The 12,776-nt window shown below is 40.7% G+C and overlaps 1 protein-coding gene across 1 annotated transcript in view; it reads left to right on the plus strand.

The window, feature by feature from the left end:
• Positions 1–12,776, plus strand: part of deptor (DEP domain containing MTOR-interacting protein) — a 51,975-nt gene that overhangs the window by 31,430 nt on the left and 7,769 nt on the right. Inside the window, exons 7-9 of the mRNA XM_036596167.1 lie at positions 4,590–4,724; positions 10,960–11,030; positions 11,524–11,628. Of these exons, the coding sequence (XP_036452060.1) occupies positions 4,590–4,724; positions 10,960–11,030; positions 11,524–11,628 (311 nt within the window). The remainder of the gene's footprint in view (positions 1–4,589; positions 4,725–10,959; positions 11,031–11,523; positions 11,629–12,776) is intronic.

The raw sequence follows: 12,776 nt of genomic DNA on the forward strand, positions 1-12,776 counted from the left end.
CGTGTTTGGTGTCTGAAGTTGGCTCCTTTAGTTTTAGCACTTTAGCTATGAGGCTAATGTAGCTAATAAACAAATATGAGTGGAAAATGTACAGAAAAACTGTACTGAAGTTTAAATATGGGTATAAAATTTTTACTCAAGTAAAAGTGGACAGATTGAGTCAGAAATATACTTGAGTGAAAGCTAATAAAGTAACTACGCTGTGAGGTCCTAACACAGAGATAAATTAGCATAGCTGTACATTCAACTGTACAGGAACTCGACTGATTGACAAGCGAAAAACTCCTGGGCTTTGAATTTTGTACTTTGAAGGTATAAATGAATATGGAATAATACTAAATACTCAAGTTACTCAAGTAATTCCCACCCCTGCAGTAAATAAAAGCTTAATTAGCATGGTGCTAACTGCACGCCTAAATCAACATACCGGTCAGGCATAACATTCTGACCAACTCCTTGTTTCTACACTCATTGTCCATTTTATCAGCTTCACTTACTATATAGGTGCACTTTGTAGTTCTACAGTTACAGACTGTAGTCCATCTGTTTCTCTGATACTTTGTTAGCCCCCTTTTACCCTGTTCTTCAGTGGTTAGGACCCCCATGGACCCTCACAGAGCAGGTACTATTTGGGTGGTGGATCATTCTCAGCACTGCAGTAACACTGACGTGGTGGTGGTGTGTTAGTGTGTGTTGTGCTGGTATGAGTGGATCAGACACAGCAGTACTGCTGGAGTTTTTTTTTTTTGCGAGCAAAAATTGTCACTGTAGTCCTACTGGAAGTTCTAGATATGTGGCTGACTGTGAATATGTGAGTCGTAGTCTAAACAGGTTCCAGGTGGTTGTTAGGAATGGAAAACAGTGGCGGCAGCTCTGTGCCTGGAGTATTTACTGAAAGAGACACTGGAAAACTGACCTCGAATATATGTTAATATGTTAATATGTATGTGAATATATTCAAATATATGTTAACGTGTAAAAAAAACATTGAATGTTTAATCTACAACGGCAAAAAACTGTTCATGTGCATCAGCATTAGCTTAGCGCAAACATACTGTTAGAAATCCTGCTAGCAGAAATTAGCATTATTGTAGAAAAAAAAAGTTTTTGGCCACAATTTGACATTTTTGGCCCGAACTGAGGACTCTAATAGTCACTGTTCACCACTGCTCTACTTCAATGCCTGTTTTAGACAACAACTAAAGTTAGCTTATGCAGCTACTGTAGCTAAATAGACTTGGCTAGCTAGTTACTAAGTAATCTTGGTATCTAGGCAGTAGATGTAGTTGTACTGGTTATCAAAGGAATTACGTTTTGGGACAATTTTGCAAGCAAAAATTGTCACTGTATTCTTTCTGGAAGTTCTAGATATGTCTCTTACTGTGAATATGAGCTGTAGTCTAAACAGGTTCCAGGTGGTTGTTAGGAATGGAAAATATGTTAATATATTAATATGTTAATATGTATGCGAATATATGCAAATATATGTCAAAGTGTCAAATAAAAAATGGAATGTCTTTTACAAGCTTCGAATGCCCGTGTTTAATCTACAAATGGCGGAAAACTGTTCATGTGCACCAGCAGTAGCTTAGCGCTAACATACTATTAGAAATCCATTAGAGGCGCTAGCTGAAATTAGCATTATTGTCAAATTTTTTCAAACTTTTAGGCCACATTTTGACATTTTTGGCCCAAACTGACAGCTCTAATAGTCACTGTCTGCCACTGCTCTACTTCGATGCCTGTATTAGACAGCGACATGTGCAGACTTGCACAAAGCATGGCTCTACTAGCAGATCACTCATTTACAGGTGAAAATGATTGAGCACATTTCTGGAAACCCAGAGATGATTAGTAACACATTAACTACTATAGTTTACTATAGTTAATAACAGTTCTGATGGATGTGTGCTTCTCTGAGTAGTTTCTAATTCTTTCACCTCTACTCAAGTATATTAATGAAAATTAAACAAAACAAAAAAAGTTTAATTTCACTCTGTTGTGCTCCTGTTCTGCCTCACTGCTGTTCACTAATCTCACTTTGGAGCTACTGCATTTATGGTACCACTTTAAAATAAGACTACCCTTATAAAGTGTTTATGAATGGTTTAAAATCAGCTTATTAATGGTTATTAATTAGGCCATGAACACCTTAAAAATCATTAATAAGCAGTTATAACAAAAAAGGCCAACAGTGATGGTTCTTTAAGGGTTATTTAGTAGAAAAATGGTTCTATATAGAACCAGGAACACTCCAAGTACCCATTGCATTATTAAAGGGTTCTTTGCATCATGAAAGGGTTCTGGAGAGTAATGGAGAATGTGCTGAAAAGGGTTCTAAATAGCGCCAAAAGGATCCTCTATTGTTGTGATGTCAGGCTTGTTACAATAAAAGAACCCTTTTTGATGCTATATAGAACCCTTTTCAAAAGGTTCTATTCTCCATCAATCTGACGAACCATTTCATGATGAGAAGAACCCTTTAATCATGTACAGGCTACTTTGAGTGTTCGTGGCTCTATATAGAGCAATTTTTTTCCCTAAAGAACCCTTAAAGAACCATCATTTTTAAGTGTGTGGATAAACCGCAGTTCTTGCTGGTCTTACTTTGTCTTCTGCATCAGTGAGCATTATAAGTGTCAGCTTCATCAGATATAACAGCTCACGTTTTTCCATTTTTATTAATCTGTTATAACTGTTTACTAATGATTTTTAAGGTGTTTATGACCTAATTAATAACCATTAATGAACTAATTTTAAACCATTCATAAACCTTATGAGGGTAGCCTTATTCTAAAGTGGTCCCGCACTTACTTTAGACCAAAAAGAGAAGAACTGCAGTTCCTATACTGACAAGTGCTGGATGTACTCAAGTTCCACTATAGGAGAACTCGGCGCTCCAGATTTGGGACCTGAATAAGAGCTGAGAGTGAAACGTGTTTCATATTTTACTGCTATGAAGTAACAGTTTTGCTGTGCATAAAGATAAACTTAGAGTGCAATTTCGTGACTGAGCTTGTTAAGCCTGTTTTACTGAGCCACTATCTCCTGCCTTGCTGTTTTTACAGCTCTGGCACGCGCCGCGAGTTTTTAAAGCATGTTATGAGAAATGAAAACAGTGCTTTGCTCTGCTGTTGAACGTTCTTCTGCCTGCATGGTGGTGCTGATTGTTTTGAGACTAAGCAGCTTTAGTTTGGAGAAGTGCGCAAGAAAAAAAAACACTCAGGGCTTTCAGATCAGCTTTCAGGTGAAGCTGGAGATTCCAGTGTCTCAGGGCTTTTGCTGTACATGCATAGCAGAGTAGCGCTCAGTAGCCGTAATGCTAACCAGTCAGCACTCAGTAGCAGTAATGCTAACCAATCAGCACTCAGTAGCAGTAATGTTAACCAATCGGCACTCAGTAGCAGTAATGCTAACCAGTCAGCACTCAGTAGGAGTAATGCTAACCAGTCAGCACTCAGTAGGAGTAATGCTAACCAATCGGCACTCAGTAGCAGTAATGCTAACCAGTCAGCGCTCAGTAGCAGTAATGCTAACCAATCGGCACTCAGTAGCAGTAATGCTAACCAATCGGCACTCAGTAGGAGTAATGCTAACCAATCAGCACTCAGTAGCAGTAATGCTAACCAATAGGCTCTCAGTAGGAGTAATGCTAACCAATCAGCTCTCAGTAGCAGTAATGCTAACCAGTCAGCACTCAGTAGCAGTAATGCTAACCAATCAGCGCTCAGTAGCAGTAATGTTAACCAATCAGCACTCAGTAGCAGTAATGCTAACCAGTCAGCACTCAGTAGCAGTAATGTTAACCAATCAGCACTCAGTAGCAGTAATGCTAACCAGTCAGCACTCAGTAGCAGTAATGCTAACCAATCAGCACTCAGTAGCAGTAATGTTAACCAATCGGCACTCAGTAGCAGTAATGCTAACCAGTCAGCACTCAGTAGGAGTAATGCTAACCAATCGGCGCTCAGTAGCAGTAATGCTAACCAATCGGCACTCAGTAGCAGTAATGCTAACCAATCGGCACTCAGTAGCAGTAATGTTAACCAATCGGCACTCAGTAGCAGTAATGCTAACCAGTCAGCACTCAGTAGCAGTAATGCTAACCAATCGGCGCTCAGTAGCAGTAATGCTAACCAATCGGCGCTCAGTAGCAGTAATGCTAACCAATCGGCGCTCAGTAGCAGTAATGCTAACCAATCGGCACTCAGTAGCAGTAATGCTAACCAATCAGCACTCAGTAGCAGTAATGCTAACCAATCAGCACTCAGTAGCAGTAATGCTAACCAATTGGCACTCAGTAGGAGTAATGCTAACCAACAGCTCTCAGTAGCAGTAATGCTAACCAGTCGGCACTCAGTAGCAGTAATGTTAACCAATCAGCGCTCAGTAGCAGTAATGCTAACCAATCAGCACTCAGTAGCAGTAATGTTAACCAATCAGCACTCAGTAGCAGTAATGCTAACCAGTCAGCACTCAGTAGCAGTAATGTTAACCAATCAGCACTCAGTAGCAGTAATGCTAACCTCTGCTCTCTCTCTCTCTCTCTCTCTCTCTCTCTCTCTCTCCCTCTCTCTCTCTCTCTCCAGTGAGCCCCACTAAGGAGATCAGGGTGGTCTGCGTAAGGCGGAGCAGTATGAGCAGTAGCTGTGGCAGCAGTGGCTACTATAGCAGCAGTCCCACCCTCAGCAGCAGCCCCCCGGTACTCTGCAACCCCAAATCAGGTAATGGAGCCCTAAACATCTCTTTACGACTAACTCACCCTTACACTCAGTCCCTGTTCACAAACCCTACAGTCCTTCATCCTCCCTGAAAAAGTCCTCTGGATTAATGATTAAGTGTTGCATTACATTAAGCTCAATTCCTTTGTTTTCTTTAGTGCCTATGAACGCCGCTGCAGCTGAGCGTGAGGTGCTGGACCTTCTTGTTTCAGTTGCACTGTAGACAGCTGGAAATAACTGAGTTAGCTAAAAGTCATTAGAAATGCTAGCAACATTCCTGGGGCAGCCCTGCTGTCACTATTGGGACCATCTGGCTAACATGAAGCAGCTGTATCACACAAACAGTCCGCCAGCAAATTCTGTAACAGTCATGTTTGATAAAGTTTTATATATTTTAGAAAATCAAACTACAGACCACAAAACCGTGTTAACAGTCTTGTTTTTGTGCATTCCTGAGCACCAACAGTAAAAAAATGCTCTGTAATGTTCATATGATCCACACAGTCACTCTGACAGACTGTAATACACTACAGGAAGCGTAGGGGGCGATATGGCTTCTACTGTTTCATTTAAAAAGCCTCTATAATGTTCATATGATCCACACAGTCACTCTGACAGACTGTAATACACTACAGGAAGCGTAGGGGGCGATATGGCTTCTACTGTTTCATTTAAAAAGCTCTATAATGTTCATATGATCCACACAGTCACTCTGACAGACTGTAATACACTACAGGAAGCGTAGGGGGCGATATGGCTTCTACTGTTTCATTTAAAAAGCCTCTATAATGTTCATATGATCCACACAGTCACTCTGACAGACTGTAATACACTACAGGAAGTGTAGGGGGCGATATGGCTTCTACTGAACTCAGTAACAGTAATGTTAACCAATCAGCTCTCAGTAGCAGTGATGCTAACCAACCAACGCTCAGTAGCAGTAATTCTCGCGTCCTAGCAGAAAAAAGAAAATACACTGGTGCGTTTTCTCTGCTTTTTTAGTGAAACCAAATCAGCACTCAGTAGCAGTAATGCTAACCAGTCAGTTCTCAGTAGCAGTAATGTTAACCAATCAGCGCTAAGTAGCAGTAATGCCAACCAATCAGCACTCAGTAGCAGTAATGCTAACCAATCAGCACTCAGTAGCAGTAATGCTAACCAGTCAGTTCTCAGTAGCAGTGATGCTAACCAGTCAGTTCTCAGTAGCAGTAATGCTAACCAGTCAGTTCTCAGTAGCAGTAATGCTGACCAATCAGCTCTCGGTAGCAATAATGATGACCAATCAGCTCTCAGTAGCAGTAATGCTGACCAATCAGCTCTCAGTAGCAGTAATGCTGACCACTCAGTTCTCAGTAGCAGTAATGCTAACCAGTCAGTTCTCAGTAGCAGTAATGCTGACCAGTCAGCTCTCCGTAGCAATAATGCTGACCAATCAGCTCTCAGTAGCAGTAATGCTGACCAATCAGCTCTCAGTAGCAATAATGATGACCAATCAGCTCTCAGTAGCAGTAATGCTGACCAATCAGCTCTCAGTAGCAGTAATGCTGACCACTCAGTTCTCAGTAGCAGTAATGCTGACCAATCAGCTCTCAGTAGCAGTAATGCTAACCAATCAGCTCTCAGTAGCAGTAATGCTAACCAATCAGCTCTCAGTAGCAGTAATGCTAACCAATCAGCTCTCAGTAGCAGTAATGCTGACCAATCAGCTCTCAGTAGCAGTAATGCTAACCAATCAGCTCTCAGTAGCAATAATGATGACCAATCAGCTCTCAGTAGCAGTAATGCTGACCAATCAGCTCTCAGTAGCAGTAATGCTGACCACTCAGTTCTCAGTAGCAGTAATGCTGACCAATCAGCTCTCAGTAGCAGTAATGCTGACCAATCAGCTCTCAGTAGCAGTAATGCTAACCAATCAGCTCTCACTAGCAGTCATGCTAACCAACCAACGCTCAGTAGCAGTAATTCTAGCGTCCTAGCAGAAAAAAGAAAATACACTGGTGCGTTTTCTCTGCTTTTTTAGTGAAATCCATCCGTCTCCTCTCTAAAATTAGAGGTGTTTTAGCCGTTTAGCTCCATGCACCCCCATTCTAGCCTCCCCTGGTGTTTAGCAGTCATGTTTTTGATATAATGGGGGAAATAGAAAGTGCCCAGGCTTCTGGTTGGCGCTGTGAAGGAGCAAAGTGAAAGGAAATGATGGAAAATAATGATTTGATTAGTTAATTAATCAAATAACAGCCTATAGATTTATCACTTCTAGAAACAATCGTTAGCTGCAGCCGTGAGGTTTGGACTCTAACAGTGCTCTCAGCGCTGAGGCTGCTGTTTCCTCTGGTCAGGATTTTACAGCGCTGCCTACGTCGGTCAGGAACTGTGTTTGCTTTCAGGTCGTAAATGCTTTATTAGCACCCCCCCCAGCTCCACCGCACTGTAATTAGACCATGAAAATGTTGTCAGTAATCCCAAGTGGACTCGGCCCTTTTTCCCACTGAACAACTTCCCCTCCCGCTTGAGGCTGAGCCAGGGGTTCGTTGAAGCTCCACAGTCCACTGTGCACAAGTTCAGAAACCACAGATATTTGGTGGGATGATGGACTTATATGCTCTTAAAAGATGGTTCTTCAAGGGTTCCTTATAAAAGGAATGGCTCTATTTATTTGTATAGAACCATAAGTTCTCTATGAAATCACTTTATGCTTAAATGGTTCTTTGCATTGTGAAATGGCTCTTCAGATTGACGGAGAGTGTGTTGAATATGGTTCTATACGGCACCAGAAAGGGTTCTGCTATTGTTACAATGTCAAGCTTGTACCAATAGCAGAACCCTATTTTCAAAAAGCTTCCCTATAGAACCATACACAACACACTCTCCGTCAATCAGAAGAGATATGTCACCATACAAAGAACCAAGTAAGTATGCAAGTGGTTCTATACAGAACTCGTGGTTCTGAATAGAACCGTTGTCTTTATTAAAACCGTCTTTTTTAAGAATATATGAACAGCTGCTTAATTAGTGAGATTTAGTCTCTTTTTAAATATGAGTGGGCGCCGGTTTCTTTATAAGTTCGCTCTCAGTGCTGTATGTATCACTTACGGCTCTGTTTATCATCCAAAACATCTTCATTTTTACAGCTTCACACAAACTGTTTGAAACTTTTAAGAAATTAGTTTCATCGTAGAGTCATTTTATAGATGTATGTTCAAAAAATTGGTTCATATGAATGAAATCGGTGACCTCAAACCTTTGAACCACAGTTTTCTTGTGTTTCAAGATTTTAAACCTTTTGTTTAAACCAGAGCACTGAAGTAGGAGTGTGACGGTGATCCGTCCAGCGCTGCCCACTGAGATACGTATACTGCCCACTGACTGTCCCTTCATCCCTGGATGTTCACACAGTGTCAAAGCCAACTTGTGCTTTCAACTAGTGTAAAAATAGAGAAAAGAGAAGTTTTCTTGTGACCCTGACTGTATAATAGCTCCTCTGTAGCTTCGCTGTTTGCAGCTCAGCCCCCCGAGGAGAGTCAGAACCTCCCACACGCCAAAGCACAGCACACTCCTCTCATTTAGAGCATTCCAGCCTCTCCTTAACCCCTTCAGCCAATCAGAGTCATTCGCTTAGTAATCTGATTCAGTAACTACTGTTAGTTATTCAGTATCTACTGTAGATTATTCAGTCTCGTCTAGTAATTATTCAGTATCTTCTATGAATTATTCAGTATCTACTATGACTTATTCAGTATTTACCATGAATAATTCAGTATCTACTACAAATTATTCAGTATCTACTACAAATTATTCAGTATCTACTATATATTATTCAGTATCTACTGTGAATTATTCAGTATCTACAATGAATTATTCAGTATCTACTGTAAATTATTCAGTATCTACTATGAATTATTCAGTATCTACTGTAAATTATTCAGTATCTACTGTAAATTATTCAGTATCTACTATGAATTATTCAGTATCTACAATGAGGTATTCAGTATCTACTGTGAATTATTCAGTATTTACTATGAATAATTCAGTATCTACTACAAATTATTCAGTATCTACTGTAAATTATTCAGCATCTACAATGAATTATTCAGTATCTGTTATATATTATTCAGTATTTGCTATGAATAATTCAGTATCTACTACAAATTTATTCAGTATCTACTGTAAATTATTCAGTATCTACTGTGAATTTTTTAGTATTATCTACAAATTATTCAGTAACTACTATGAATTATTCAGTATCTGCTACATACTATTCAGGATCTACTATGAATTATTCAGTATCTGCTATATATTATTCAGTATTTACTATGAATTATTCAGTAATTACTACAAATGATTCAGTATCCACTATGAGTTATTCAGTATCTATTGTGAATTATTCAGCATCTACTATGAATGATTCAGTATCCAGTATAAACTCTTTGAAGTGCAGACTCACACACAGACGTTAAGGGGTTAATGTTTAGAGTGTTTGGTCAGAGGAATGAGGAGCTCCTGGTCGCTCACTGCATCGTCAGCTCTGGTAAGCTTTGACATTAAACAGCAGTGTGATGAGTGCATGTGCCTCGTTTTGGCAGCTGAGTGCTCCCTTCTGATTGGTCTGTCTGCTCCTCCAATCCCAGCATGCCTCAGCTCTCCACCCCGAATAAATAAGAGCAAATTAAACAGTGCAGAATCAGAGCTCCTCAAACCGCACTGCTCCCAAACCAGAAGCTCCGCACACTCACAGCAGCTGCACATCTGAGGAGCCTGTGCAGAACTCAGAGACCTTATGGATTTGGTTCTATACAGAACCACTGTCTCTACTGAAGAGCCCTTTTTGAGGGTGAGAGCTCAGTGGAAGACAATAAAACGTAATAATATAAGGAGGAAATGGGCTCTTTTAATATCGGCCTACAGTGCATGTTGCATGACTTTTAGTATTGTGTTTAGTCTGCTTTTCTTCTATGTCTGCGAATGTATCTGGCAGTAATTGAGTCCTCCTGACCCTCCGCAGCAGGGAGGCTGGACTGGGTAGTGGGTATTAGAGTCTGCGCTGTGACTCAGCAGCAGATTGATCATGGAGTCAGATCTCAGCCTGCGTTGGAGCTGCAGAAGGAGCAGAGTGGATTAAGAGTGCAGCACAGCAGTGACTCAGCCTTTAGATTACTGACCGACTAATATCACCACTAACAGACCCACCACGCCCTGTTACAGCCTGATTACAGACTGACTGTAGCTGAGCGTGGACTGTTTAAAACACACACAAACGTATACATTTATGTATGTATACGCACACACACACATATACATATACTTATGACCACCTCCTTGTTTCTGCGCTCATTGTCCATTTTATCAGCTCCACTTACTATATAGGTGCACTTTGTAGTTCTACAGTTACAGACTGTAGTCCATCTGTTTCTCTGATACTTTGTTAGCCCCCTTTTACCCTGTTCTTCAGTGGTCAGGACCCCCATGGACCCTCACAGAGCAGGTAGTATTTGGGTGGTGGGTCATTCTCAGCACTGCAGTAACACTGATGTGGTGGTGGTGTGTTAGTGTGTGTTGTGCTGGTACGAGTGGATCAGACACAGCAGTGATGCTGGAGTTTTTAAACACTGTGTCCACTCACTGTCCACTCTATTAGACACTCCTACCTTGTCGGTCCACCTTGTAGATGTAAAGTCAGAGACGATAGCTCATCTGCTGCCGCACAGTTTGTGTTGGTCATCCTCTAGTCCTTCATCAGTGGTCACAGGACGCTGCCCACGGACGCTGTTGGCTGGATATTTTTGGTTGGTGGACTCTTCTCAGTCCAGCAGTGACACTGAGGTGTTTAAAACTCCACAACACTGCTGTCCGATCCACTCGTGCCAGCACAACACACACTAACACACCACCACCACGTCAGTGTTACTGCAGTGCTGAGAATGATCCACCACCCAAATACTACCTGCTCTGTGAGGGTCCATGGGGGTCCTGACCACTGAAGAACAGGGTAAAAGGGGGCTAACAAAGTATCAGAGAAACAGATGGACTACAGTCTGTAACTGTAGAACTACAAAGTGCACCTATATAGTAAGTGGAGCTGATAAAATGGACAGTGAGCGTAGAAACAAGGAGGTGCTCATAATGTTATGACTGATCGGTGTATATATAAAACATATAAAATAGGAAACTTGTGTTTACTAGTATAAAACAAACTTGTCTTGTTGTGTGTGTGTGTGTGTGTGTGTGTGTGTGTGTGTTACAGTGCTGAAGAGGCAGGTCAGCCCAGAGGAGCTGCAGAGTCCAGGAGGAGCTTTCATAAAGAAGACATTCACTGTAAGCCACACATACATTCACAGAAGGAGAACTTATCCAGCAGCGTTCTCGTTATTACATCAGTGTTATGTTTCTGCTGGAATGATACATGATTACAAATATGTAATACGTATTGGACATACTATTACACATATATATTACACATATACACACACATATCATATAATACATACGAGACATATTAAAATACGGTTGTCGTTTATTTTATTTACTTGTCTTTTTACCACTTTTCAATTTTTTGAACATTTCCGTTTTAATCTTTTTCTGCTTCTGTTGTGTTTTTGCTTTGTGAATTTAATTTTTCATTCATAAAGCACTTTGAGCCGCTTCTTATATGAAAAGTGCACTTTAAATAATAATAATAATAGTAGTAATAATAATAATAATGATAATAATAATTATTATTATTGTTGTTGTTTTGTTGTCATTGTTGTTTTGTTCTTATTATATGTATTAAATAAAGTATTAAAGACAGCTGTATGTTTGTGTTCAGATTGTAGGTGATGCTGTAGGTTGGGGCTTCGTGGTCAGAGGCAGTAAACCCTGCCATATTCAGGCTGTTGACCCCAGTGGACCTGCTGCTGCGGCCGGCATGAAGGTAGTGTAGTTAGTGACCACCGGCTCAGTGCATCTGAAATATTTACATTTTCATCAGTGTTTATGTTTACTCAGTGTTTTGGTTTTAATCGTGCTTTAGAAGGTTTATGTCTGTTGTTTATTTTCAGAAAAGAGCTTCACTTCAGTTTCAGTTTTAGTTTGCAGTGTGTTTTGGTTAGAAACTGTGGTAAATTATACTGTATTCGCACAGCAGCCGACCGTGCTGGGCTAGATTACACGCATCACGTAGGGTGTAACACGAAAGGGAAAGATCCATTTCCATCCCTCGTGCACTGAAGACACTAAAACTAAACAGTTTTTGCCTGTAAAACTTTAGTTTTGCTTGTTTTGCACTGCATGTCTTTTCAACTTGCATTACACACTTTTAATCGTGCTTCTTGTCGCTGTGGGAACAAAATGATATTTTTACAGGAGAAGAATAAAACGTACTTTACTGTTAATGTAAGTCAAAGGAACCAGAATTGAATGTAAAGAGCAACATGCATTTTCAGATTATGGCAGAAACTGAAAAACGTTTTTTTTGAAAATCGAGATATGAGGTTTTGGTCTGACAGCAGGGCCTATGTTTATTTCGATATATTCTAATGATAAACACTGTATTTACTGGTCTTGTCCAGATAAATGGTTTTAAACTGCGAGCTCTTAGGTGCCTTTTGCACAGTACTGTGTGTGACAGTAATTACATTTACATTTACAGCATTTAGCAGACGTTTTTATCCAGAGCGACTGTCAAAAAGTGCTTGGTTGTCTCAGAGAAAGTATCTTTACTAGTTACCAATAGGTTAGAGAGAAATCCAGTCCTGAGCTCAGATACTGCTACAAACAAAAGTCCCTGTTGTTACCCAGAGAAAAAGGAACAGAGTTGAACACAGCACAGTGCAATACAGTACAGTCAGTGCTGTACAATACATTACAGTGAATACTTAACTCAGTGCTCATTTAAGTGCTGTATGAAGAGACGGTCTTCAGTCTGCGTTTGAAGGCCGCGAGAGACTCTACTGTACGGACAGCCAGTGGGAGTTCGTTCCACCACCTGGGTGCCAGCACAGAGAACAGTCTTGATGCTTGTCTTCCACGCGTCTTGAAAGATGGCGGGTCAAGCCGAGCTGTACTCGAAGCTCGAAGGGC

Source organism: Colossoma macropomum, unplaced genomic scaffold (assembly GCF_904425465.1).
Source record: "Colossoma macropomum unplaced genomic scaffold, Colossoma_macropomum, whole genome shotgun sequence".
Classification (NCBI taxonomy): domain Eukaryota; kingdom Metazoa; phylum Chordata; class Actinopteri; order Characiformes; family Serrasalmidae; genus Colossoma; species Colossoma macropomum.